Source organism: Opisthocomus hoazin, chromosome 6, assembly GCF_030867145.1.
Source record: "Opisthocomus hoazin isolate bOpiHoa1 chromosome 6, bOpiHoa1.hap1, whole genome shotgun sequence".
Taxonomy (NCBI): domain Eukaryota; kingdom Metazoa; phylum Chordata; class Aves; order Opisthocomiformes; family Opisthocomidae; genus Opisthocomus; species Opisthocomus hoazin.
This window is the reverse complement of record NC_134419.1, coordinates 28,980,227-29,007,284: the sequence shown is the minus strand read 5'-3', so window position 1 is coordinate 29,007,284 and position 27,058 is coordinate 28,980,227. Positions and strand designations below refer to the sequence as shown.

General features: G+C 41.2%; 1 protein-coding gene across 3 annotated transcripts in view; it reads left to right on the top strand.

The window, feature by feature from the left end:
- The window catches only part of MTA1 (metastasis associated 1), an 87,180-nt gene that overhangs the window by 28,458 nt on the left and 31,664 nt on the right, over positions 1 to 27,058 (top strand). For all 3 annotated transcript variants that reach the window (XM_075422378.1, XM_075422377.1, XM_075422379.1), the window contains exons 4-11: positions 1,558 to 1,684; positions 1,858 to 1,921; positions 7,462 to 7,579; positions 9,209 to 9,311; positions 12,645 to 12,744; positions 14,202 to 14,390; positions 15,500 to 15,574; positions 25,304 to 25,362. In XM_075422378.1, coding sequence (XP_075278493.1) covers positions 1,558 to 1,684; positions 1,858 to 1,921; positions 7,462 to 7,579; positions 9,209 to 9,311; positions 12,645 to 12,744; positions 14,202 to 14,390; positions 15,500 to 15,574; positions 25,304 to 25,362 — 835 coding nt within the window. The remainder of the gene's footprint in view (positions 1 to 1,557; positions 1,685 to 1,857; positions 1,922 to 7,461; positions 7,580 to 9,208; positions 9,312 to 12,644; positions 12,745 to 14,201; positions 14,391 to 15,499; positions 15,575 to 25,303; positions 25,363 to 27,058) is intronic.

Here is a 27,058-nt window from a genome sequence, read left to right as displayed (position 1 = left end):
ATTTTCAGCTAAAACAGAATCCACTTCAGTAAATAAATTGCAGAACCATGAAACTGTGGCACAAATGTAAATTGGGCTTCTGGTTCCTAGGAAGATAGTAAAATGTAAGTGCATGCTGTCGTATGCTGAACAGCTCCTGTGGTGTAAGACCTATTGTATGTTGCAGTATGGTTTAATTATGCTGCCATTTTTTTCCTTCCTTGCTGGAGCAGCTTACCTGAGGGGCATATAAACCACGGGTCTTTTTCCAGGACAGTAAAACAGTGATAAATTGTGGGGAACCTGAAGGGTACAGATTTTTTTGTCACTCCCTTTGGCATAATGGTGCCCTATTTAAAACTAAGTGCAATTTTAGTGTTTTATAAAATGGGGATCTCTCCTTTTTGTTTGCTTTATTTTAGGATAACTATGAGGATTATAGTTAATTAATCTTAAGGGTGTATAAATCATAACTGTGCCTGTATGTGTTTCTGACTAGAAATGTTTCTTGGCAACAACTGTTGAATTAAGCTGCAGGCATAAGTCTGCTCTTTGAGAGTACCGCTGCTGTAAAATTAGAGTTTTACTATTCACATATGAGACTTTACAGCTTATTCTACAACAGTCTGGGAAACCTCTCCCTTGGTTTTGCAAAATACAGTAACTGCCTTAATTGCTTAGGGAAGGAGAAAGTCTGGTCAGGATACTTGCTAATGAACACAAAACATACTAATAATTTATTTCTTAGAAGGAAGATGCCTAGAGTTGTTTTGGATCACTTGTGTATTGGTGTGGATGTGATTTCATGTATTTACTTTGGCATTCATTTAAAAACTGGTTGGATGTAGATTGGATACCTGAAAGCAAGATGGTGGATCCTGACGGCAAAAGAAAGAAACATTTGAAAGATAGCAGTACTGCCAACACTGGAGTGCCAGTCAAATGCATGTGGTGTGGCAGGGTGGGGCTGGTTGCAAGGCTGGCCTTGGGCACTTGGTTACATTCCAGTTAATCTTGTGACTGTGATCTGATGGCTGTGGTTGGGGTGAAGATAATAAAATACACTAAATAAATAAACTCACCTTTTCAGTGGGCATTTCCTGCAAAAGCTTTTGAAGTTGGAATGGAGCAGTCTGTGATATGCTGTAAGAGGGGTAGGGTCTGAGGTAGCTGATGCCTGGCAGAGGGGAGAGACTGCGCTTTCACTGCCTCGTTCATCGTGCATCAGCTTCTTCCCCATGGAGCTGACAGTGCAGTGATGGTCTACAAGAGCAGCTCTGAAGAGATCGCTCACAGATTTGTGTGACTTTCAGCTTGGTGAGCCAGTGTGACCTGTGCGTACCAGCAATGCTTTGATCCCAGAGGTGAATAAATAATAACTCTTTGCAGGCATCGTTTGAAGGATCTGTACTAATTATCTGATTGTTCAGTTGGCTGAAGCGTGAGGATTCAGTGGAGTTAGATTTCATCTAACTAATGTGTATTATTTAGCAAAGGTTTTGGAGCAGCTCATGCCAGTTGGCTCAGAATTAATACTTGCACTGTTCTTGATGGTCAATTTTGTCTCTTTATAAATAGGAGAAATGGAGGAAGAGATGGAAAATCCAGAAATGGTTGATTTACCAGAGAAACAGAAGCATCAGCTAAGACATCGTGAGTTGTTTCTGTCACGACAGCTGGAATCTCTGCCAGCCACACACATTAGGTAATGACTATTTTCTTCCAGTCCTTTTTATTCAAAAACCAAATGGCATTATTATCATTCAAGTATTCTTCAATGTAATTTTAAATTCTGTGTACAGCTTCAGTAATACCATCTTGTGAATCACATGAACATTTAAAATGTTTTTTCATAAAATGTGTTTCTCTTTTTTTTAGAGGCAAATGCAGCGTTACTCTGTTAAATGAGACAGAATCCCTTAAATCATATCTGGAACGGGAGGTATGAACCCATTTTGTGAATTACCAAGCTTGAACAGTTTATTCTGGCACATTTTAGGATTGGTGGCTTTTCACAGGTTTTCTAAAAAGAAGGTGGTTCTTTCATTTCTACGTACACCGTATGGGCATTGACAGTGGGAGGCTGTAGGCTCAATACAGTTTACATTCTGGTGTAAAACTTTGTGGATCTAGAGGCCAGACCTGTTGTCTACATCCTTGTGACAGTAAGCTGCCTTTTCTTCAGTGAAGAGAGCCCTGTTTGCTTGTCAGCCTGGCAGTCTGAAAGTTCAAACCTGGAGACTTGTGCCCCACACAAGCCAGGGTGGGAGATGGCATCAATGTGAAGAGGCAGCAAGCCAGCATGCTGTATTTCTATGTATTTGCTTTACCCTGAAATCTTACAGATTTATGTTAATATTGTTTAAGCTCAATCTTGCCTCAGATTTCTGAGGAGCTTAGTTCTCTGTCTTTTGAGTTCACTGTTGTTTGCCTGTAGTCTTCATATGGCACCACAGACACTTAGGTCCCTGAAAAAATACTTGTCAGTTAATTCCAAGCCCTGCAGAAATCTGGCTATTTAAAGGTACTTCAGACTGAACACTTGAAATGGAGTTGTGTTGCATTGTTAATCAATATTCAGAATATAAATCTTGGGTTTTACTCTTTCAGGTATTTTGGGATTGTGAAAATTACAATTGTAGTTCTTTTAAATGTATTTATATAACCTTTAATTGTGGCTAGACCTCTGGCTGCCAGCTGGGTTAGACAATCTTGGAATTTGACAATCTGGGACCTTTACTTTGGGAGATTAGCAAACAATTTCAGTATGTTATTTGAATACATGTGCAGGCATTACCTTTGAGAACATTAAAATGTATTATACAAGAGAGGAAATCTTGTAATTGAAACCTGTAGGGTAACGGTCATTACCAGCCTTTAAGAAACAAGGAGAAAACAGGTCAGTTTTCTGCAAGGAGCATGCTGTAGTCTGTGTCATAGTTGAGCTTTCTTTTTAAATGCTTTGTTAGCTTTCTTTAGTATTTATTTAAGCATAAGATTAATCTTAATCTGATACTCTAGTTTAAGAGAATTTTAAACAAAGCACAGGAATTAAATAGTCGGGTTTCTCTTTGGAATGTGAAACCAAAAACATGTCGAGTCTGCTCAGGGCTGCCAAGTGGCAGCGCATCAAACAAGGGCCGTTGCATTCAGAAATGCTTGTTACCAGCTAGCAGTCTTGGATATGCCAATTTGAAAGCAGAATTTAATCGAACTGAAAATATTTTAGATTTACTAGTACCCAACTTTTAAGTAGTATTTGTTCGTTATTGCTCCAAACGCATTTTTATTACCACTAATGTTACAGGTGAGTACCTTGACACAGAGAAGGGAGCTGGCTTGCTCTAATCATGCAACTGCTCTGTTACAGATATAGGAATAGAAAGAGATTTCTTTTTTTCATCCTTTTGAACTCTCAAAATGCAAGATGAGTGATGTGGGTTATTTTTGAAACTGAGCAGGCACTTAGAGATTTCACAGAATGAGAGTTCCCTGAATGTGTCCTGTCACTTAGCACAGTATTTTGCTGTGGTGCAAGCTAACTTGGACAGATGGTAAAGAAATTAAAAGCTCAGGAACACAAATGTGCTTGGGTGGAGGGTAAAGAGATTAAGAAAAGGAGATAGATGTTGCCTGGTGAATTCCGAGCACTGGGTGGTATTGTTTTGAACTGTTTCTTCTTCCCTCCCTGCTTTTAAACTGTTCTTTGCTTACAAAATGTTTGGGGTTTTTTTTGTTGTTGTGTTGAGTGTTTTTGTTGTTTTTTTTTTAACATGGCTTCTGTCAATAAGGCCTAAGCAGTTCTAGGGATTTTGTAGTTTGATTTTTTTGTATGTTATGACCACTAAAAGTAGGTTTTCAGCCCAAGGCTGTCTACCTCGAAGGAGGTTAAACATGCAAACAGAAATTTTTAGGGGGGTAGTAAGCATAGCAAAATTACATTTGTGTTGTCTCTGTTTTCCTGCTTCCACCCTCTCTCTCTCTCATCTTCCTCAGGAAGACTGCTGTATTACATTTGAAGAGCAGGCTGAAGGGGGATCAGCACTGACTCTTTCACTGTGCCTGGCAGAATTGGGTTTGTAGCAGGAGTGAGGAACAGGAGGAAAAAGAAAAAAAGCAACCGGAAAACCTGAATTTCCTGTAGATACTCTATTTCCAGGGAGATCAAGAGAAGGACAAAGCCGGTTATGGCAAAAACATAATATTTCCCTGTTTTGCAGGAAACTATTTTATGTGTACCATCAATTTTACTGCTCTGCTAGGATAGATCCAGAGGCTTGTGTGACTTTTGCATGCTGGGTAGATGTCTAGCATTTTGGTACCTTTTGGTACCTCACTAAAAATAAAATGCTATATAGTTAAAACATATTCCTCCCCTTCACCCGAACTGACTTCATGAAAGTAAGTTTGCAAGCTGTAATGAACAAACCACTATTTCTGTACTGTACTTTCACTTTGAGCCTGTTTTTTTTTCCAGTTCTTCTGCAGTTTCTTAGTGGCTTTGAATCTTGGCTATAGGTAGCTTAGGGGCTTGGGAAGGGAAGCTCTGAGCATATGTGTCTGTATAACACTTTGGAGAAGTAGAAAGTCATGGTTTAATTTTAACTCTTGGCAGGTCATTTTAATTTTTCCAAACATGTTGGGTGTTTTCTGTGATCTGAAATTAAAAGAGAAACCCCTTCTTTTTTCTTCAGTGCTGCAAACTCAGCATACAGAGTTTTGACCGCTAAAATGAGCATGGAGGGTTTTGAAGAGCCATGTTACTTTGTTGTGACCATCACTCTTGTTTTGAAACCCTGCTGAAAAATTGTTCTTATCGAGTAGTGGTGGTCAAGAGTTCACATGTGCTTTAGTGTCTACAAGGATCTGCTTTGTTCCTTACACAATAGTTTGCATTGGCACTAATATGACATTTATTAATGTTTCCAGAAATCCTACTCCATTTGCATGAGCTGAATTTCATGCTTCTGTGGGAGAAGGTGGTGGTGGTATTGCATTACCTCTGGCGATTACAGTCTGTCTTGTATTCACACTTGAGCCCCTAAACTTCCATCTTTCGTCTGTTTAGGAGACTCTAGTTGGGGAGAAGAGGTCGGAGGTTTTTAATTCTTTCGCTAAACCTGCTTGATTCGGGACAAAAGTGGATGAGATATAAAAGGTTGACCTGAGACTGGTAGAGAAGGATGGGTTTTATTCTGTAGAGAAAATTCATAGCGATAATCAATGAAGGAGAAGCAGTGAAGGCTTCTAACGGTCAGAGACCATGGGAGAAAACCTCTCCACAATCAGTGACTTTCCCTGGCCAAGAAAGACTGTGTTAAGAAATCGTCTGTAGAATTGACCTTCCTTGGGGCCCACTGTGTTACTATACTACAGTGTTTGGTTTGCTGGGCAATGTGCCTGAAAAGCATTAATGCTGCACTGCATATACTTAGTCCTACAGTTAGGTATTTTGGAGCTGGAACAAATAAAACACTCACTATATTTATAACATGGAAGCTTGTGAGACAAAAACCTTTCCTACATTTTATTCATGCAACAATAAATCCTCAAAATATTGTAATATCTTAAATTTTGTGTATGTCAGGGAGCAAGAGACACAGATTTCTTTACACAGCTATAATATAAATGAGTTTTCATCTACTCTGAAGCTCTCTGCTATCAGTAGGTTGATGTAAATTGACCCTTGTGCCTGTGGGAGTAGGAATCAATTCTGTCAAAAATGTCATTTGTTTAGGATGCAACCAAATCCCCCCAACCCAAACCCAACCACAGACAGCCCTTCTGGTTGCCTTGGCTGGGTGTCAGAGGACCATTTTGCCAAGTGTTAGCTATCACTTCTATCCTGTTATCGTGACATAGTGTGTGATTGTTCCTGCCCTTGGAGTTCGTGCATTCATGGTGGGGAAATGGCTGGTTTTTTGCTGGAGGAGATAGATATGAATTCCTGACTTGCCTCTTGGGCTGTGCTGCATAGGTGATACTTGTTTGTGCAGTAGCTTTGTCAGAGAGGAAAGCAGGTTTGGCTGGCTTACTTGGCTCTTTTCTGGCTTTTTTCCTCCCTTCCGTAGAAGTTTATCTCTTCCCAGAAGATGCTGATTTTTTTCTAAAATCGGACCAGAAAATAGAGACCTGCCATGTTTAACGCTCTTTTACTTGTGTAATTGGATGCTGGATGCATTATACATATAAAGAAAACACGGGAGACCTTACCTCTATCACATCATAATTAGATTAACGTGTGTAATGCACAGGGCTGAGGAACAGAACGAGTGTGTACCTTTGAAGGCCTAGCACACAGAATTTTTGGCATGTTACTGGAGAAACAGTGATTCTTCCTTTTTTGGGCTCGGTATGACAGATTGGGAGAGTCTCTTTTCCCTTGCCACCTCTTCATGAAGATGAACAGGGCTTGAAACTGATGCTGGTTTTGTCCTAATTTTTGTTGAATTCTGTTGACACATACAAATATAGGGAAAGGGAAAATGAGGTGAGCGTGAAATGAGATGTATTTAAACAGGGTGCCTGCTATTGACACAGAAATATGGGGAAAGTTTAATTACTTATACAGTGCAGTAGTTCAAGTTTTGGCTGTTTGCTTTCTCCACCCTGGCAGGACATTCTCTTTCTGGTGTGACTTCTTGCCTTAATTTTACATACCCAGGTAGCAGAAGCCAAGCAGCTCTGTTAGCCTTTTTCTCATCTGCTTGCACAAAAGCAACAAATTAATGTATTGTCACCTGCAGCTAATTACTGCTGCTGCCACCCCTCTCCCACTAATAAGCAGAAGGAAGTGTGGCATCCCTGTGACAAGGAAAGCCAAGCACATGGTGGTCTATATTAGCAGGAGTGTAGTGAGCAGGTGGAGGGAAGGGATTCATCCCCTCAGCTCATCGCTTGTGTGACCACTTCTGGAGTGCTGTGTCCAGCTTTGGGCCTCCCAGTGCAAGAGAGACATTGATGCACTGGAGCAAGTCCAGCAGAGGCCACAGAGATTGTCCGGGGCTTCGTGTCTCCATGGGGTGTTTCATTGGTATAGCTGTAACGCTCAAGTTATGCTTTCCTTTGCACCAGTATTTCTATGCAGATAACTCACTAGTGTCTAGTACTGCTATTTTGGTATATGGGAAAGTGCAATTTTGTGTTCTGAAACAGCTGATGCTACTAAAAATTATCTCCTGGCCCTTCTGAGCCTCGTTTGTGCAAGAGGAGCTTTGTTCAGTTCAACTTCAAAGACTGTATATTAAAGGAATGGCTGCTTTTGAGCAGAGCTGTTACTCTTATAAGATAGAGGAAAGTGGCAGCATTTGACGTAGGGTTTTAAAACTGGTGGTTCATTTATTGTTTATTCACCCAATTTTGAAGTCCTATATATAGGTAATAAAACCAAACTTAAAATGTAAAAGCTTGCTAGTATGTACGTAAAACTGGAAGTAAAAGCTAATAATACTGTTCACTTTTTTGCTGCTCTTTTATTTTTAGGATTTCTTCTTCTATTCACTAGTATATGATCCTCAGCAAAAGACTCTACTCGCTGATAAAGGAGAGATTCGAGTTGGAAACAGATACCAGGCAGATATAACAGACTTACTAAAAGAGGGTAATTTCCATAAATTATTTAAATTTTCAAGAGGCCATGTCTGATGTGGCTGCTTTTATGTGTGTGGCCTGTGTAAGCATGGGAGGTGGAGATTTCCACTGCCAGGACATGGGCACAACAGTGGCCTGGTTGGTTGGTGACTGAAGCTGTTGCCCACTGAACGCAATTAGTTATGTCTCAAACCAGTCTTTGAGTGGGCATTTGTCCAAATCATAAAAGTTGTTGAGACAAATTGAATTAATTTGCTCTCTCAGAGCTTGTACTCTATTTATTAAGAGATTTCAGAATTTCCATGGGAAACACAAATTTCCATTGCTTCTGTAAAGCTTTTTGTGTTTTTAATCAAGCCTCACTTCCCTTTAAGAGCCCCTCCCCAATTACTGCCAATTAAATGCTCTCTCCTCTCATAAATTTGCCCATTATTGCTGGGTGTCTTTTCCTCGGAGCCCTCTCCCCATCCCAAGTGCTGGCTGCCAGCCTAGACTTCTCACCTGCAGAACAGGCAGGAGGATAATTTTTCTGGCCTGAAGGTGTGGTGAGACCTCAGCCTGCCCCTGCCATGTCATGCAGCAGCAGGACAATGAGGACCCCAGCCTGAGCAAGAGGGAGTAGTAGCAGTAACCGATACTAGTTACCAAATAGTAACTAACTTAAGGTTTGTCATTGCACTGCACTATAGATCCTAAAGTGAGTGGAAAAACTGAGAGGAATGGAGAATATTGGCATCTAATTGCTCCTTTCTGAGACCCGTGTAATGCATGGGGAAAGGTCTGTTGGTATGCTTCTCCTAAGAGAGCAGGGGTTGTGACCCATGTTGGAAGGACCTTCTGCAGACGGTGTGGGCAGAGATGTGAAAGCAAGGAGACGCTTCTGTCTTTGTTTAGGAGCTTTGCTGATGCTATTAGCCTCATGTTGGAAGAGGCAAGTAAGTTGGTCGGGACTTTTGTTTAATTTGTCTATGAAGCTGGTATTTATTCAGCAGCTGGGCAAGCCTCCTAAGGAAGATGAACTAATTTGAAAGGCATTCTCTCCCCTCAGTGGGCCAAAACAGGGCTTCAGATAAGGATAATCTCCAGATGTTTTAAAGGGAGCAGAAAAAAGCAAAAAAAAGAAGAAAAAGTCTCAGTTGCCTCTGTATTTTTTCCAGGGTATTTTGACTTGTTGTGTAGAATCAGGTAAATAAAAGCAAGAGAGTCTGATGCCATGATTTCCCCCTTAGAAAGCAGCCAATGCAAGTTGAACTGGCTACTCTTTGCCTGCTCAGAGCAGCTGGAAGTATGCCTGTTTTCCTGAAAGGGCTGCAAGATAAAGGAGAAAGAGAGAGAAGCTGGGGAGAGGGGCTGAAGAGAGATTGGCTAGTTCGGAGAAGCATGTACTCTTGTTTCCCATTACATGTCCTGTAAAACCAGTTCTTCAAAACCTGATTGCTGGATTCAGATGAGCTGTGTTGCTGTGTCTGTCAAGCTGAAATAGTTACAGACAAATGAGTGAATGAATTTTTCACAGTCGCCTGTTAGAAAGAGTAACTGAGATGGGTTAGCAGTTAAATTATTGTGAGATAAAAAAATCTAGAAGTTTGTTTATTTTAACATGGCCGTACTGAGCATTTCTAATTTGTTTTCCAACCAGGTGAGGATGATGGAAGAGATCAGTCAAAACTTGAAACAAAAGTTTGGGAAGCCTTTAACCCGCTAGTAGACAAGCAGATAGACCAGTTCCTGGTGGTAGCACGGTAAGAGTAAATTTTAATAACTCTTCTTTTCCGAGTACTTTTTATGTTCTTTTTGCTTTACTGGTATTTGGTTGCTTGATTCATCTGCTCCATTTTGAAATGATGCACATTTTACATGCCTTCCATGGAATTGCATGACTTTAGGAACAGCTACTCAGATTTATAACTTACAGTTAATCACTTTCATAAAAGAAAAGCAAATGGCATGTAATAAGTATCCTGTAATTGCTGAGGTTTTTCAAGTTCTTTGGCCAGCATGCAGAAGGCTTAGCAAACTAAATTCTTGACAGTTCATTACTCTGTGCATTTTCTCCCATTTACAAATCCAGTGACATTTTAGCATCCATTAATAGTTTGCTAAGAAGTCTGGTAAAATGTTTTTGATGGAGTGTGGATGCTTTCTAATGCATAGATTCCAGTAGGTGGGCACAATAAAGTAAAACCCTGCAAATCTGTACAGATGGTGAAATCATGCTTTCATTTAAGCCCAAAGCAATCTTTGTTGATCAACTTTTCATTTTTCAAAAGTCCATATAAATGCACACCAATTAAAGAAGCCTATACTAAATTTTAGGCTTTCATAGCAACTGGGGACTGAATAATTTGGAAAAAAAAAAAAGAAAAAATAACTCTCCAAATTCTGTGCTTTTTAGGTAAGTTTGTAGGACTGTGTGGGAGGAGAGTGGTGTGAGTAGATGGATAGTTGGACCTTGTGGTGTTTTCAGTCAGTGGAGCAAGCTATCATTGGATATGGTTAGGAAAGGAGCGCGTAAAGTTAGAAGCTGCTAGTAGTATCTGGTTTGCTAGTCTTGAGAGTGGTATCTGATAGATGTGGACCTTGACTCGGAGGGCTGCCTGTGTCAGCCAAGGGCTTTAGCCCTGGAAAACTGAGTTGTGCCTGTGTTTCAGACGCTCTGAGTTGGGCCCTGGTTCCGTCAGCCTTTAGATTCTTGATTTTTTTCCCCACTGGAGTTATCATGCTTTGAGTCTCCCCCGAACTTCCCCATGTGTGGCATTGCTGTGCCTGTTGTGAGGTAGGTTCATGGGATGCTCCCCAGAGAGGCAGCCCTAGAGCTGGTGTGTAAGAATTGGCCTGGACAGGGCCTTCTGGTTCTGAATTGAAGCTCTTGGATGGTGCAAGGAGAGTGCATACGCCATTCAACATGTGGAGTGATTCAAGCTCAGGGAAATAACTGGGGGGGCGATTGAGGAAAATGAGGGAGATGGTGAAATGCAATGTTTTAAGTACTCAAGATGAGAAGTGTGTATACTCAGAAGTAAACACCCAAATCGAATTTTCTGTGTACTTTGAAGACAAAACTTGCCATTATTAAGAACTTTAGCCAAAATTTTTAAAATTGCTAATCTGAATTGCAGCACTTAAAAACCTTTACATGTCTGCTTGGGTCTTGTGTGTGAGTCCAGTAACAGGGAGCCAAGAGTTGAAACTAGGTTGATTAAAATTAAAAATGTTAACTGCCCTCCAGATTGAAGACAGTTCAGAATCCATGAATATATTTTTGCCTTTGGTTAAACACGTGCTTTTTGTTGTATAGACTTTTTTAAGGTTTATAAAGTTCACAGTGTTCTGGCTATGCTAAAGAATTCCCATAAAATTCAGGCTTGTGGAAGTTTCACTGTGCTGCTTGCGTGATGCATTGCTGTTTCACTTCAACTGTGTCGACAGTAAAGTCAAGCCAGCTGAACCAAGTGGTTTATGTGCAACAGATTATTTCTGCTTGATGAGATGGACGTAGGGAAATGGATGGAAATGGGGAGAGGATAATCTCCACTAGTGATGCAGAACAAACATGAAAGAGTAATGGGGAGAGCTGGGATATCTCCAGCAAAGGGTATTCTTGCTTCTTAAGGGACCCTTCTTGACAGGGCTGCAGTTTCGCAGTTGCTTCTAATGAAGTGAAGTACAGGACATCACCGAAAAGCCAAGAACTTTGTTTTCTGGATTAATATTCAGCAGGATTGACTCAAATTTGCCACTCAGCCACACAGTGCTCTGGTGTCAGGAAGACCCAGCAGGAAGTCAGAGGGTAGAAGTGCCCCGATGGGTGGGTGTTTGCACGTGGCTTGGTTTGGAGCAACTGTAGAGCTGCTTTGTGATGGGGATTTCCACCTGGTGTGGGCTTTTAGTGGCGAAGCTGGTTTTAGTAATGCTTTCTGGCTGTTTGCTGCTGCCCACTGGGTTTGCTGATACAGCTACTCGAAGGTGATGGTGGTAGTGAGAATTGCTGAAGAGATCAAGATAAAAATTGCTTCTGTCCAGAATTGGAAAAGTGATCCAGTTTATAATTAGATGCCACAAGCGCAGAAGTATCAGCTCGGCTAAAGCTGGGGACAGGGGAAGCAGGGATGGGGATAGCATCTGGGAGGCTGGGGAGAGGGCGGTGTGAATCGCCACAGAAACTTGGGTGCGGGAGGCTGTTTTGGATTTTGGCCAAAATTAGATACTTGATGACAAATACTGCTTAAGCATTTGCATTTCCTACTCCTGCACTGCTTGGCACTGGTTTGTTCTTCTGTGCACTCAGCTAGATTGGGGAAGTGATCTGAGTGAAGTGGAAAAAAAAAAAAAACAAACCCACCTTTTTTTGTTGTTGTAATTGCTTAGAGGAGTTTGGCTCCAGTTCACTTCGCACAAGCGTTTCACCCATGTGGTGTAGCAAGCAGAGAGGGGAGTAGGAGTTGCTGGAAGCAATGTTCCTGTTAAAGGTTTCTTCGGGGACAAAGTAAGCAGCATGAGGATTGTTGTCTCACAAGCAGGCATGGCTGGCATTGGGAAGTATTTGAGAATTGTTGTATTCTTATGCAGACTATATAATACGTATACTATATTATGTTATAAAGTAGAGATTGTTTTTAATTTCATGGAAACTTTTAGAAAAATGCTTGCATTACTGCATTTTTTCTGTCTGGTCGTGGCATCTGTTTGTGTACTTCTGGACAATGCAGCACTGCTGTTTCCATTGTGGAAGAGACCTTTGCCATTCATAAAACTTGTGCTCAATTTCTGTTACAGCTTGTGTCTGTTGAGAGATAAGGGATAAGAGTAGTCCAAAACTCGTTTGTGATCCTTGAGTCTGTCACTGTTTAAACTCCTGTGCCTAAGCCTCTTTTGTCATATGAACTAAGTAGAGTAAAGCCTTTATAATAACAGATCACACCTGAAGAGAATGGTCTTTGGCTCAGATCTAGCACCAAACCATGTAATCTTGTTACTGGAAAACGGAATCTGCTGATCTTAAAAAGTGTTGGCTGCGTGTTTATATTTACACTTGTTTTGCGTGCAAAGCTAATGCTCTATTTAATTTCTTTCAGGTCTGTTGGTACGTTTGCCCGAGCGCTAGATTGCAGTAGTTCTGTCAGACAGCCAAGTTTGCACATGAGTGCTGCAGCAGCCTCCAGGGACATCACGCTGGTAAGATGTTTAAGAGGACCTTAAGTTTTTGAGACATGAAAAATAATTCACCTCAGCAATAATAATTGGGAAAGAGAGAGGGGCAGATGGATCGTAATTGTGGCCTGCTGTGAAGCAGGTCCTGTCATTGTAAAGAAACCCTTTATTTACATATGGAGTAACTTTTTCTGGCCTTGTGCCTCCTAGAATCCATCATGGATATTTCTATGAGATAATTTATTTTTTTGTTTTATTAAAATGTTTTGATGACATGGTTCACAGCCTCTCTTTTGCATGGGCTTAATAGCTGGCTCGAGAAGAATGCAAATTATGATCTGCCTGTCTGCAGTGTTACAATGCCAGAATGGCACTGCTCATCACTTCCCCAATGCCAGACTGCCACTGGCATCCTGGGGCAAGATCGTCTGCGGCAAAAGCTTTGTGGTCAGATAAGAAGTTTCAGTTGATTCCATTCTTCTCTTTGACAAGCTCCATTATAGAGTACCTGAGGAGTGGTGATGTTGTTAATATTTTATTATCTTAAAGGGTTCTGAGTAGACAGAGGAAAGGGGAAACTTGAACTTCAATGCTAGGGAAAGTTTAATGAAAATTTGAATAAAGTTTATGAAGTCTCCAGAGAACTGTTATCAAAGCCACACCTCATAACTGTAATAATGTGAAATCATATATAGAGCAAATTCTAGGATGGAACACTGTAGATTAATTATGCACGTGTGAAAACTGATATGATGAAAGGCAAATAACCTCCTGATTAAAACTACAGAAATCAGGAAATCAAGCCAAGCTTTCATTTACTAATACCAGTTCTTCCCTGGCAACATACTCTTAGCCCAGCCCTTTGTAGATCACAAATTGCAGACAGTAATAGCTCAGCTTTCTGAGGAGTAATTGCTCCTGGGAGTAATTCTTTCCTATTCAGCTATGATGTGTGAGTTGACTTGAATCTTTTTGGGGATTTCTGGCCTTTGGGGGGACTGTATGCATGTGCTACTCTTCTTAAATATTTGTCTTAAATGCAATTTTTATGGATTGTTTGCCAAAGAAAGTGCATGGCTAAGTTTATTAGAAAATATGCCTTCAGACCTCAGCCTTCATGCCCCATCTGTGGATGGTACCTAACAGGGCTTCTCAGTCCTGGGGTGAGTGGGACACTATCCTTGCATTTTCTTAACAGCAGTGCTACAGTGGAGGTGCTGGTGAGTAGCTAAGTAGGAATTACTGATGTGCAAGGGCTCGTGTTCCACAAACCCCACTAGGGTTAGCGAACATGAGGCTTGTACGCTGACAACTGCAGCAAGTCTGAGGGTGGAACAAGTTTTTACTGACTGTGTGAAGTATAGAATACTGCACCTCAAGTCTTGGTGCAGAATTTTTGCTGTTGCTGTTTCACTGTTAAACGTTTTTTTCCCCCTAGATGCTTGTCTTTACATTTATCTTTCTCTTTTACGACCATGTAGTTCCATGCTATGGACACTTTGCACAAAAATGTCTATGACATTTCCAAGGCAATCTCTGCACTTGTGCCACAAGGTGGGCCAGTCCTGTGCAGAGATGAGATGGAGGAGTGGTCTGCTTCAGAGGCAAACCTCTTTGAGGAAGCACTAGAAAAATACGGAAAAGATTTCACTGACATTCAGCAAGATTTTGTAAGTATGCAAGAATGGACCCCACATACTGACCTGTTCTGATCAGTGCCAGAGCTGATGTGCAGCTCGTCTAGAGTGTGGTGGTTTTCTTTGTGTTGAAGAGGACTTTGAACTGGAGCGTATGCCTTGCTGTAAGTTGGAGAAAAGCAGACCTCATACTGGAGTCAGCCTATTGTACAGTCAGAATTTCAAATCACAGATGATAGCTTTTCCTGTAGAGATGTTAGTTTAAAATAATCTGCTCCACTGCAGCTGAGGGAGGATTTACGAAAGTGTTGTGACAACCTAGCTGCTGTAGATTAATTTGTGTTTGAATGAGAATAAGTACTGGGCTTTCTGAAACATGAAAATTTAGTCAGTTTTATAGTGCGATTTCAGAAAGGGCCTTTTGAAAGTTTTAAAAGGAGTCTTGGGCATCCAAGGGAAGTGTCCTGTAGTTTGGCCAAAGCTCCACCCTAGGTGCTCAGCCTGCAGATTGAATGGAGCACTGTAAAGAGAGCCAAGTTTCAGTGTCTTGCTCTTCGAGTCCTGGAACAAAACAAGTAGTTTCAGTGTTGCTTGTTCCCTGCTCTAATCTTTTAGACAGAGGGACTTGGAAACAGCACAACACTCTCTATGGTCCTGCTGAAATCCTCGTGCTTCTCTCACAGAGAACAGAGCTGATAGGGCACAATTCTGTTAGTAGTTATTACTTTTTTTTTTTAATGGGACAGCTCCATAGAAGCCAAGCAAATCAGAACTGTGATGCTGTAGTTGAGGCTCTTGCTTGAGTCTTTGCTGCTCAAGCAGAAGAGAGTCTGAGCCGGTGGGCTTCCACATTGTGCCTCTCTTGAATGGTTTACTGTGGAGCCAATGCGACATGAAGGTTTACCTGTAACCTGCTCTACTTCTACACTGAAAGCACTATTTTTTTAAAGGGCATTTAATTTAACATGGGTCCCCTGTGCATCTAATGCCTTTAGGAGATTCAGTCACTGACTGTCTTTTTTTTGTTAGTAGGGTTAGTAATTGCAAAATTCTGCTATGAACTGTCAAAGGAATCCTGTGATTTCAGTGAGGCTCTGTGCCAGCTCCTTGCAGTGACTGCTGCTTTTCCTTTATGTCCCTAGCTCCCGTGGAAGTCCTTAACAAGCATAATAGAATATTACTATATGTGGAAAACTACAGACAGATACGTTCAGCAGGTAAGAGAGTCAGAATCACCTCTTTCATTCTAACGGAAGATATTTTTCTTGCCTTTGAAACCAAACGTTGTTGCTTTATTCTCCGTCTTTGGGCTCAGCCTTGCCAACAGGTGGATTCTGTAATGATCTGAAGCAGCAAACAATGCCTTGTCACTAAACACATCAGCCATTCCATAGATACAACCATGTAGTGTTGGCATTTGTGCTGTCTTCTCATGTTTGCTGCTACTTGATTTGTTTGAAGCTTTCAAATGTCTATTTTGGAATTCATCAGTTTGAGGAAGGGAATACAGTTAATTTCTTCCTGTAGAGTTCAAGGTCAGCATTAACTTTAGTTTCAACCTGTGGGGTGGGCGGTTGCTTTACAACAGGCACCCGTGATCATTCCCCACCTCTGCCTGCCCATGACTTTCGCTGCAGATGCACAGGCTCCCCTTTGTAAGCACTGTGGGTAAAGAGTATGTCTGGAAAGCATTGATGGCTCAAATTCGCAGACTTATACTTATAGACTTATACTTGAGAATCAACTTTGACTAGTGTTTACAATTGTTTTTCTCTCTCACTTGTTTAAATACAAAGGCTGCTTGGCCCCTTAAATAAAGCACAATGCAAACAGCATGCAAAAAGTTGCAGAGTATCAGTTGCTGAAACTACTTATAATATTTCATGGGAAAATTAATTAAAAGACAGGAGAAATACATAAAGGATTTTTTATTATAATTACCAGTATTGTGTTTAGATACCTATCTGAAATATTAGAAAAAGTGGAATTATAACAAATGTCCTACCTTAACTTGTTTCTTTGGAAATTCAGCCTGGGATAACGACTAGATGTCTGAGGTGTTGAACAATATTTGGCGTGTGCTATATTTGGGCACCTTGGTCTGTAATGTGGTTTTTACCATTTTCTTTCCAGTTGGAACACTGCTTAAGTTACAGAGGGATCCTCAGGACAAATAAGAACTCTTTTTTGCATCAATTCTATATTATTTTTTTAAAAAATATTAACTGCATCTTCATTCTAATATTTTCCCAAGTTCATTCTTTGGTTGAAACTTCTTCCTCCTGGTAAGGAAATGGGTGGTAGGAAAGGGGGATGGTGATGGAAGTTGGCATGGTGGGGGAAAAACGGTACTGAAGAAATGAGGTCGTGGTCTTTCCTTCCCCATTGAACTGTGTGTACCGTTGGTATAGTGAGTGCTGCTATACTGTCTGACTACAGCTGTTCAGGAGACGATAGCTGAGTGTACTCAGCCTGTACTATGCTCAATATTTGCACTGAGAGGAATCCATTTATCTTCTCTGCATCTTTTATCTCACCTCACTCCTTTTAGTGATAAAAATCTAGCAATATGGTAGGTATCAGAAAAAGTGAGGAAAGGTCTTTTTGTCAGTCAGTGGAAACTAGAATCTTAGGCTGTTGCGTGGAATTGTCACCCCTGTGCAGTCAGAACAGCAAACAATAGTAGGAGTTCTTGGGAAGGAATAAAACAAAAAGCATCTCTATGCAGCTCATGAAGTCCATGATACATTTGCAATGGTGAAGTTACGTTTCTGCCCATCTTGAGGTATGTAACGGTGGTGGTGGGAATAAGGGGTAGGGAGCAGTTTCTTTGGTGTTCGCTCTTGAGTACTGTAGGAGAAGGATCAGAATACTGTCCCTGGAGTTCACTTCCAGCCTGTGCCTGGGAAGCCAAAACAAATGGAGAAACTGTGCCTTTATTGGGAAGTGGTGAAATTCTTGTTCTTTTTCCACTTTCTTGAAGTTTCTCATTACATAGACAAGCTGGCAGAGGGGGTAGCTGCATGAAAGACTTTAATTATTTATTCTTGCAGCAATTAAAAAACCCAGCAAACCTACAATTTCTCATACTGTTTTGCTATATACCTATGCAGTGGGCTTTTTTGTCATGGTTATACTATACCTTACATGTGGTGCCCAGCAGTCTGGGACCAGGGAGTGGGATTTGGGGATAAGTTCCAGTTAGAGGCTCTGCACTTACGAAACAGTATGAGTATAAGCTGAACAGGTAGAAAATGCAGTACACAGATACCGTATCAATTAAGTCTGAACTGAGTGAACACCTCATCTCAAATTCCCGGCTTGTACAAGCAAATAATAATATTAAACATTTATAAAGAGCCCGGGAGAGGTATTTATATATAACCACAAAGAAAGCATAGGAAGTTGCATTTGAAATAATGGTGTATTACATTTATATTTTACTTGATGTGTGCAAAATGTTTGACAAAGCACATCTCTCACCGCTTTTTCCATATGTTTCTTCATAGTGTTTCATCTGTGTAGATTCTTTCTTTAGTCTAATACCACAGAATGGTTCTGGGGCTAACAGCATTTTTGTACATGAGATATTGAAAATGTGCTAAGTAAGGATATACAAACTGTGTATCCGGAGTTGTTTCACTTTCATTTGCCCTCCTTCGAAGAGGATGATTAAATTATATTCCAAGGCTGTATGTTACTGTCTTAAAAAAAAAAAAAAAAAAAAAAATTGTCTTTGAAGAAAAGACTCTTTTTTGTAGAGTCTTTGGCTAAATGAACTTAGAAACATCTATTTAAACTGTCTATTTCTGTGAGTTACACGACATATTAATGAAATTTTTTTTGTTTTGCAATTGCTTGCTTTGATGAAAACCAGTTAGTAGGGAACTGTTTACCTCCTCCTGTATTTCCTCTGAGATTTTTTTTTTGGAGCAAGAAAGCACTGTCATAACCCTGAAGCAGAATCCATCTGTTTCTTCCTGTGGAGGAAGCTAATTTTTGAGTTGACTTCAAGAGAAGACCCTTCTGTAGAACTGAACAATAAGGGAAGCGCAAAGCCCTATCTATGTAAGCTTAAAACTACAGTTCCAGTAGCCAGAGTATTCTGCAAATAAGTAGAATGAGTTGTTCTTGTTGAAGTGCTAGCATACAGAAATATTCGTGTTTGTATGGGATGGGGAAAGGTCTGAATGTTTGATATACCTGAGGTCAGAAGGCTTAATACAGCACTTCTGGAGCATACACTTGGATCTCTTATCCAGTAATTTTCATGTGACTCGGCTATACCATGCTTTTGAAGTTTACCAGTATTATTAGGAGTCCAGTCATTACAAGAGGATGTCTGACCCCCCAAGAACAGAACTGCTAGGAGTAATTCTCCTACTGCCATGTTGATGCAGAATTTTTGGTCTGATGTAGGCTCCTGAATGTCTGTCCAAGCGATCCCAAGAGTTGTCCTGTCAGAGACACCCTTTCAGAGTTGTCCTGAAGAAAATGAGGGAGATGCATTCCAAATTCAGTATTCCATGTCTGCTTTTAATGCATTCTTTTCTCGAGACACAGTTCATGTGTAAATTCATGAGAGCCTGTATTTCTGATTCAGAAAGGTTGGAAATGGTGTTCACTGAGTAACTGCTGTGTGGTGGCTTCCCCCAGAGATTTGAGAACTCTTCAGATGTTTCAGGAGTTGATGTGGTGTTGAAGTATGCCTCCATTTTCATTCAAAGTGAAGGTCAGGTTCTTATCTAGTTGTGAATTCCAGGATGATTTTTTTTTTTTTTAAGGTCCTTAAATGCCTCTGTTGTTTTGCATATCATAAGGGGAAGTCCTGAAAGCTTTTAAACAGAACACCTTCCAGCTGTTGAGATGAAGCTGAGGAGAACTCAGGATATGACAGTGGCAGATAGCTGTTTGAGTTAGTCATGATTTCTGAGAGCTGAAGGCTTATATTTATTTTTGCATTGTAACTTCAAGAGGAAGATCACGTATTAAGAATTTCTGCTGTTCCATTTGTTATGTGGAAGTACCATTAGAAAAGCTTAGAAGGAAGAGAGAGAAAATCGGTTTTAAGGTAGGCATGGTGTTGAGAAGATACGGAGAAAGTGCTGTTATATTTGACTATATGATGTAGGGAGCATAAAGGAGGGAGCTCTGGCTAAATCTTGATGTAGATAGAAAACATCTTTATTAAGGAAAGCAAACTTTCTGTGTACCTAGCCAAGAGGTGCGAGTGACATCTTAATGTACTAGACTTCATAAAGTACGGTGTGCTAGCAAAGTAGAAAAAGAACATCAAAGAAATGTTTTTCTGCATACGTAGGACATTTTATCCCCAAACACCTCCTGTTAAGCCTACAGTAACATGGAACTATGGCAGTTTTGGCAAGTGAGAGAGACCGCAGGTACCACACATCAGTGCTGAGATGTGTTGCTGGAGTGCAAGCAGCTGGAAATGTTTCTCCCAAATGTATCATGGACTAATTACCTTTCCTGTCCCCACCTCCCAGCAGCACTTAGGTGTTCAGAGTTTTGAAAAAGAATAAATGAAATTTCTCCTCTAAATCCAGAAAGTGCAGTTTAGAGACTATCTTCCCCGTCATCAACTGATAAAGTCTTAGTATTTGAGGATGTTTGAGGTGCCCCCATGCTGTCTACCAGCCTGACTCTTGTGTTGCAGACCTTGAAATATCCCCTGCATTCCTAGATTTCTTCTGTTACTTCCTCTTTATAAATGTTCACTCTTTAGAAAATAGCCATGAACATTTGCTCTGATACGTCACGTATTATAAAACTCTTTCGAGCTCAGTGGGTAGAATGAAAGATGTTAAATCTAGGCAGAGGATATATAAAGGACAGATGTTTGCACCAACTCAAATGTACAGTGCTTAGTCATTTAATCCCGTGGTCCCTCTGGGACAGACAAGTTGGTAATATCTCCCTTTTATAGATGGGGAACATATGATGAGGTAAATAGGAGGATATACTTAAGATGTGCATATATAACTAACTCAAAAACATAAGATTGCATTTAGGCTGAACTACTAGGAAAAGTTACAAATGTTCAGGTGTTTTTTTGCGGATGAGGACATTCATAGCTACATCAGACAACATTAAGAATTTATAGTGTAAATACGCTTCAGGCACAAATCAATAACTGGCAAAGGACCTAGCAAAGCACTTTCCCAGTGAAGGGATTGTTCTGAAATTGTGCATGACTACATTGCAGGCACCTTTCTTTTGTACCTTCTGGTATCAGTCACTGTCAGAAAATAGGAAACTCATCATATCTGGTCTATTGATTGTCCACAGCCGCAGGTACTTCGTGCAAAACCAACCTCCTTTTCTTCAGTACAGTGTGGTACCTTCTGAAAACCTTCCATGTTCCCTGGTATACTAGTTTGTAATAAAGGCTTGTGCTGTATGTCGTGCTCTGTGCTGGTCCCCTGACAGCTAGCTCTAGCAGAGGAGAGTGTTGCTAGGTCCAGGTGACTTACAGCAATTGTTAGCTCAGAGCTCACACAATGGGATGGGCATCACTCACAAAGAAAATCTGTGGTGTGAGGTTAACATTCATCAGTTTACTAAAATGTTGCTTAATACCCTAAATTACCCATGTCTCCAAGGCAAGTGACTTTATACTGTGGATGGTAGAATATTTCAGCTGCTGGTAATGCACTGTGCTTGCATGAAGCTTTTTCCATTAATGGATTTCAAAAACTGTCATAACATAATGACTCCACACAGTCCCCTTGGGAGTTTTTGTCAAGAAAACTGCAGCTTTTTTCCCCCACAATCTAGAAATCTAATGGAAATTTAAAAAAAACCACCCCTCAAAAAAACCCCAGTTCTCTGCCAGAGTGGAAGTTCCCTGGATTTCCTGCTTAGACTTCAAGGAAATACAGTTCTTGTACAGAGTTCCTCAAGCAGTATTTTAAACTGTTTATCAGTATCTGATGTTGGACTTCCTTGTAATTCCTGGGGAGAGTGTGAGCTCCATGTCTGTTCATCTGTTGCCATAACTGTCTGTGGTAGTCTGTGCCTGGGGAGAGAAGACTGGGTTTTCAGTCCAGGCTGTGGGTGGAACAGCCTTCAGTTCATAAGCAGAAATGCACCTGAGAGCATGCATTTTGTTGAAGGATGATTTTTTGGGGGTAGTGTCTCTGTGGAAGGTGGAGGAGGGTTTCTGATGCTGTTGGAGAACCATTGTCACAGCACTTTTTGAGGCCTGTCATTGGATGCTTTGGTTTTTGCCATCAAAAGGCTTGAGCAAGGTGTTTTGAAAATGTTCAACTTTGAATTTGTGGTTTGTATTCAGAGGGAGAACCTCTTTAGTTCCATCACCAATTGCCAGTAAAGTGTGTACTATTGATTCCCCTAAGTCTGTGGGATTGATAAGGATCCTCTCCATGAAGTCTTCATTTGGGTTTTCTTGAAGACAGTTTTCAGGTAGCTGTCCTTGTCCTAAACTGTATTTATCAGAAGCAATCTGGGAAACTTGCCTACACCAGCATAAAGAAGTCAGCTTCTGGATGCAGCTGTCTGAAGGTGTACGCATAATCTGTGGATAATTTCCAGAAATTCTGTTTTTTCAGTCCTTGTTCTCTTTTCTGACAACTTCATTCTTTGATTTCTGACATAGGTTGACTTTTATTTGCAGGAAAATGTAAGAGGGGGGTTTTCTTTAGGAGTCTAGAGATCTTTGGCGAAGAACTGTCAGGCTGTCAAATGGAAAACCATGCTTAAGACTGTCCCTCTGATCAAAGCAAGCTTTATGCTTATGGGAAACTTTTACTGTATTGTTTCTACGTGTGTCCATCATGTCCCTGTAAAAAGGATTTTTGTTTGTCCAGTTCCTCAATGACACGCTCTTCGATTTTATTACATTTTCTGGGTCTTCCTGTGTCTATGAAGATACTGACTTCAGCTTTACAATTATTTTCTAGACTGTGCCTTGAGGCGACTGCACAGAAAATGTTAAGTTAATCTCTTTGTCTAGAATATCACCATGCTGCTGGTTTGTCTGGAAAACGTTATGGTGGCTTTATGCAGACTGCTGTTACTGGTGTGGATGTTGGCATGGGCCCAGCTTTGAGCAAGAGGTTGTACTAGAGGCCTCCAGAGGTTCACCCTAAATTAACTTAACTTATGTAATAAAGAGAAAACTTGAATCTCAGAATGTCTCTTATTTTTTAAATGGTGTGAAGGTTTGAGTTATAAATGGAATTCTTGGCAAGTTACTAAAGCTAATGCGAACTGCCTACCTCTGCCATGTTCTCATGGGCTATCAGCAAGTTTACAGCTGTGGCTGAAAAGAAAAGAAAAGCAGTGCTGGTCTGCTGGAATTTACTCCATACATCCCACTGAAAGGATCCTGTAATCCATGTACTCCAGAAGTGTGGACAGAAGTTAATGGATGGATTTACTGAAGCAGGGCCATGTAAAGAGACAAAACATGCACCCCTGTGCTCTGAAACTCTTCTGCTTGTGTGTATTTTCCCATAAGCATATCTCTTATGTACCTTAATATCTCCTGGCAATACTGTTTTTCATTAGGGGTTTGTTGTTTGGTCTAGTTAGCTTCTCCCCTGTTTACCCCCCTTGATGTTCTTTGCTACCTGTCCCCTGAGATCGCACATGTGCCAGGGTTTTATTTCATTTTTGTCTCACAGGGAGATAAATGCACAGTGCTTGTGTGCCTAGAGTTGCTTACCTTTAGAAAGTGCAAATATACAGATTACCTATGGCTGATGTTTAGTCAGAAGTGATGACATGCCATAATTAAAAAAAAAAATCTCTTGGGTAATTCTGTATCAGCACCAAGTTGAGCTCATCACAGGATCACAGCATGGTAGGGGCTGTAGGGGACCTCTGGGGATCATCTAGTCCAACCCCCCTGCCAAAGCAGGGTCACCTACAGCAGGCTGCACAGGACCGCATCCAGCTGGGTTTTCAGTATCTCCAGAGAAGCAGACTCCACAATCCCTCTGGGCAGCCTGTTGCAGTGCTCCGTCACCCTCAGAGTGAAGAAGTTCTTCCTCCTGTTCAGATGGAGCTTCCTCAGCTTCAGTTTGTGCCCGTTGCCCCTTGTCCTGTCACTGGACACTACTGAAAAGAGTCTGGCCCTGTCCTCTTGACACCCACCCTGCAGCTATTTATAAGCATTTCTAAGGTCCCCTCTCAGCCTTCTCTTCTCCAGGCTGAACAAGCCCAGCTCCTTCAGCCTTTCCTTGCAGGAGAGGTGCTCCAGTCCCCTCATCATCTTCATAGTCCTCCTCTGGACTCTCTCCAGTAGCTCCTCATCTTTCTTGAAGTGGGGAGCCCACAACTGGACACAGTACTCCAGATGGGGCCTCACTAGGGCAGAGAAGAGAGGGAGGAGAACCTCCCTTGACCTGCTGGCCATGCTCTGCTCAATGTACCCCAGGATGCCGCTGGCCATCTTGGCAACCAGGGCACACTGCTGGCTCATGGTCAGCTTGTCATCTACCAACACTCCCAGGTCCCTCTCCACAGAGCTGCTCTCCAGCAGGTCCACCCCAAGTCTGTACTGGTGCATGGGGTTGTTCCTCTCCAGGTGCAGGAGCACTTGCCTTTTTTAAACTGCCTGCAGTTCCTCTCTGCCCAGCTCTCCAGCCTGTCCAGGTCTCACTGAATGGCAGCACAGCCTTCCAGTATATCAGCCACTCCTGCCAGTTTTGTGCCATCAGCAAACTTGCTGAGGGTACACTCTGTCCCTTCATCCAGGTCAATGAGGAATAAGTTGAACAAGACTGGGCCAGTACCGAGCCCTGGGTGCCTGAGTACCCTCACTAGCTACAGGCCTCCAAGTGGACTCAGCGCCGCTGATCACAGCCCGCTGAGTTCTGCCATTCAGCCAGTTCTCAATCCACTTCACTGTCCACTCATCCAGCCCACACTTCCTGAGCTTCCCTAGGAGGATGTTATGGGAGACAGTACTGAAAGCCTTGCTGAAGTCAAGGTAGGCAACATCCACTGCTCTCACCTCATCTACCCAGCCAGTCACACCATCATAGAAGGCTATCAGATTGGTCAAGCATGATTTCCCCTTGGTGAATCCGTGGTGACTACACCTGATAACCTTCTTTTCCTCCACTTGCTTAGAGATGACATCCAGAATAAGCTGCTCCATCACCTTTCCAGGGCTGGAGGTGAGGCTGACCGGCCTGTAGTTCCCTGGGTCCTCCTTCTTGCCCTTTTTGAAGACTGGAGTGACACTGGCTTTCCTCCAGTCCTCAGGCACCTCTCCTGTTCTCCAGGACCTTTCAAAGATGATGGAGAGTGGCTCAGCAATGACATCTGCCAGCTCCCTCAGCACTGCTGGGTGCATCCCATCGGGGCCCATGGATTTGAGGGTGTCCAGTTTGTGTAAATGATCTCTAACCCTATCCTTTTGTCCTCTTTAACTTTTAAAGATCTCGTGTGTCACTCAGTCTTCAAAAATGAGGACCGTCAACAAAAAAGTCTGCGTTCAAACTCTTTGAATTGATTCAGCTGTTGAGGAAATAACGATGGCGAGAATGCATTACTATACCTGTTACTGTCCAACTGGTGAATGTTATCATGGAGAACAAATGCAGACCTATATGTCAGATCTTCCTCTGCATGAAAAAAAAGGGTTGTGGGAGGAACAACACATGAATTTGTATTGAAGTGAATGGGACTGAAAAGTTTGTCCATATGAATAGCAGATTGTCATCTCTGATTTTTTTTTTTTTGAAAGCTGTGTACGTAGTCATTTGATGCCTGCAGTTGTTTTCAGTGGATATTTTCCTATTGGAAACGGACTTTGTGGTAGCTGCTTACTGAAAGGAAAACTTCATTGTTTGTGAATAAGCGCTAAAGTTTTTACAGGTAAATTACTTGGCTCGTAGGTGAAATAGTCCTTATTTTCTTTTTATTCTAATGTTTTTCTTTTCTTTTTAAAGAAACGATTGAAAGCAGCAGAAGCAGAAAGCAAGCTAAAACAAGTGTATATACCCAACTAGTAAGTATCTCCTTGTATTGTTTTGTTTCCTATTTCATTGTAGACGGTCTGGTGTAGCAGTTCCCATGGCCTGCCAGTATTATGTGTTTGCTTTAATTACATAATGCGAGGCATAGCTGAACAAACATGCTGAAGAACTATTAAATTAGGTTACCAGTACAACGAACCTTCTGCTGATCCCTGATTAGGCTTGAATTCCTTTGTGTTTTAGCTGAGTTGATGCTAACCACCCTGATGCTAATAAACAACTGGGAGTCCTGTGGAGGAAACCATGATAGCTCTGGTATTTCAAAGCTGGGTAGAACAAAGCAGCAGTCCTTGCTGTGTACTTACGCTGCTGGTTATGGGTGTGTAAAAGACAAAGCTGTTGCCACTCGTTGACCTTCCGCTTGTGGAACACAGGCTATTTCCTCCCCGGGCAGCCGAGGACTTTGCCTTTGGGGCTTTCCTGGTTAGGATGCTGTGCTGTCATGTTGCTCATTTCCTTCATCCTGTATAATCTTTCTATCCAGAAGCGACTGTTACTTATCTTCTATTTTTTATTTTTATACGGATTGGGAGTTGGGGACGTGGCAGCAGATCAGCACGGTCATGAGGAAAACGGTAGCTAATTAACTACTCAAGAATATATCTGGTTTTTATGAATTATTGTCATCAGTGGATCACCAGCATGTGGTTGTTCCTAATGTCATTTAGATACACATAAATTTATATATGGACCTATATTAAACTTAATATATAATGAAAAATAGTACAAAAACATAGATATATATAAAAATTCTTACTGAAATGTGTTTCTTCTCTTGCATTTCCTCTGCATAACCCAGTTAACAGTTTTTACAGTGTGGAACTTTAAATCTCCCCTGTCCTTTCTCTTTTCAGCTTTCACTCACAGATAGGTTCCCACATGTATTATCCCAAATGACTCCTTTATTCTTTTATGCTATCTGCTTTCAAATATTTATGAATTTCTACAGTGTGTGCTGTTACTTAAGACAAAACTGAGTTTTACATACTTAGCTTGCAAGACAATCCTTTATTTCTCTTGAAAATAGAGGATCCCTGATTCTTTTTTCTTTTCTTTGAAATATGTTGATAATCTTGCAGGTGAATTTACTAAAAATTAGGTGTAATATTCAGAGTGAAACGAAAGAGATTTCTTGTCATGCAATTTTTCAACAGTATTGCTTTTTGTGGATGGTGTGTCTCTGCAGGGGGACACAGGACAGCAAATTAAACATGAATTCACAATGTGATAAGCTTGTAAAGCAAAAGCCAATGTAATTTAGACTGCAGATGCAAAAGGATATTGCTGTTGCTCTTGGATTATAATGTATGTAGGTAGGGCTTTGTATCTGAAAGGTTGTGGTGCTCATTTGATAGTGGCTGTCTGGAGTGGTATCCTATCCCTCAACACTGTATCTCAGCAAAATAATTCATGTTGCTGTCTAAAGAATATAATAAAATCAGCAACTTGCCTCTCTGTTTCAGGAAGAGACTACTGTCTCTACCTCTGTTGTTGCTATTTTTATCTGTGGCTTTGATTTCCAGTCACAGTTGATTTTGTGAGTGTTACACCTTAACTTACTTATTGTTTAATTGATAAAGTGGGTGTCAAATTTTCCTCCTCCTTCAAGATCCTTTCATATCAGGAAAAGCAGCAATTGCGTATGTGACTTATTCCCACATGAATGCG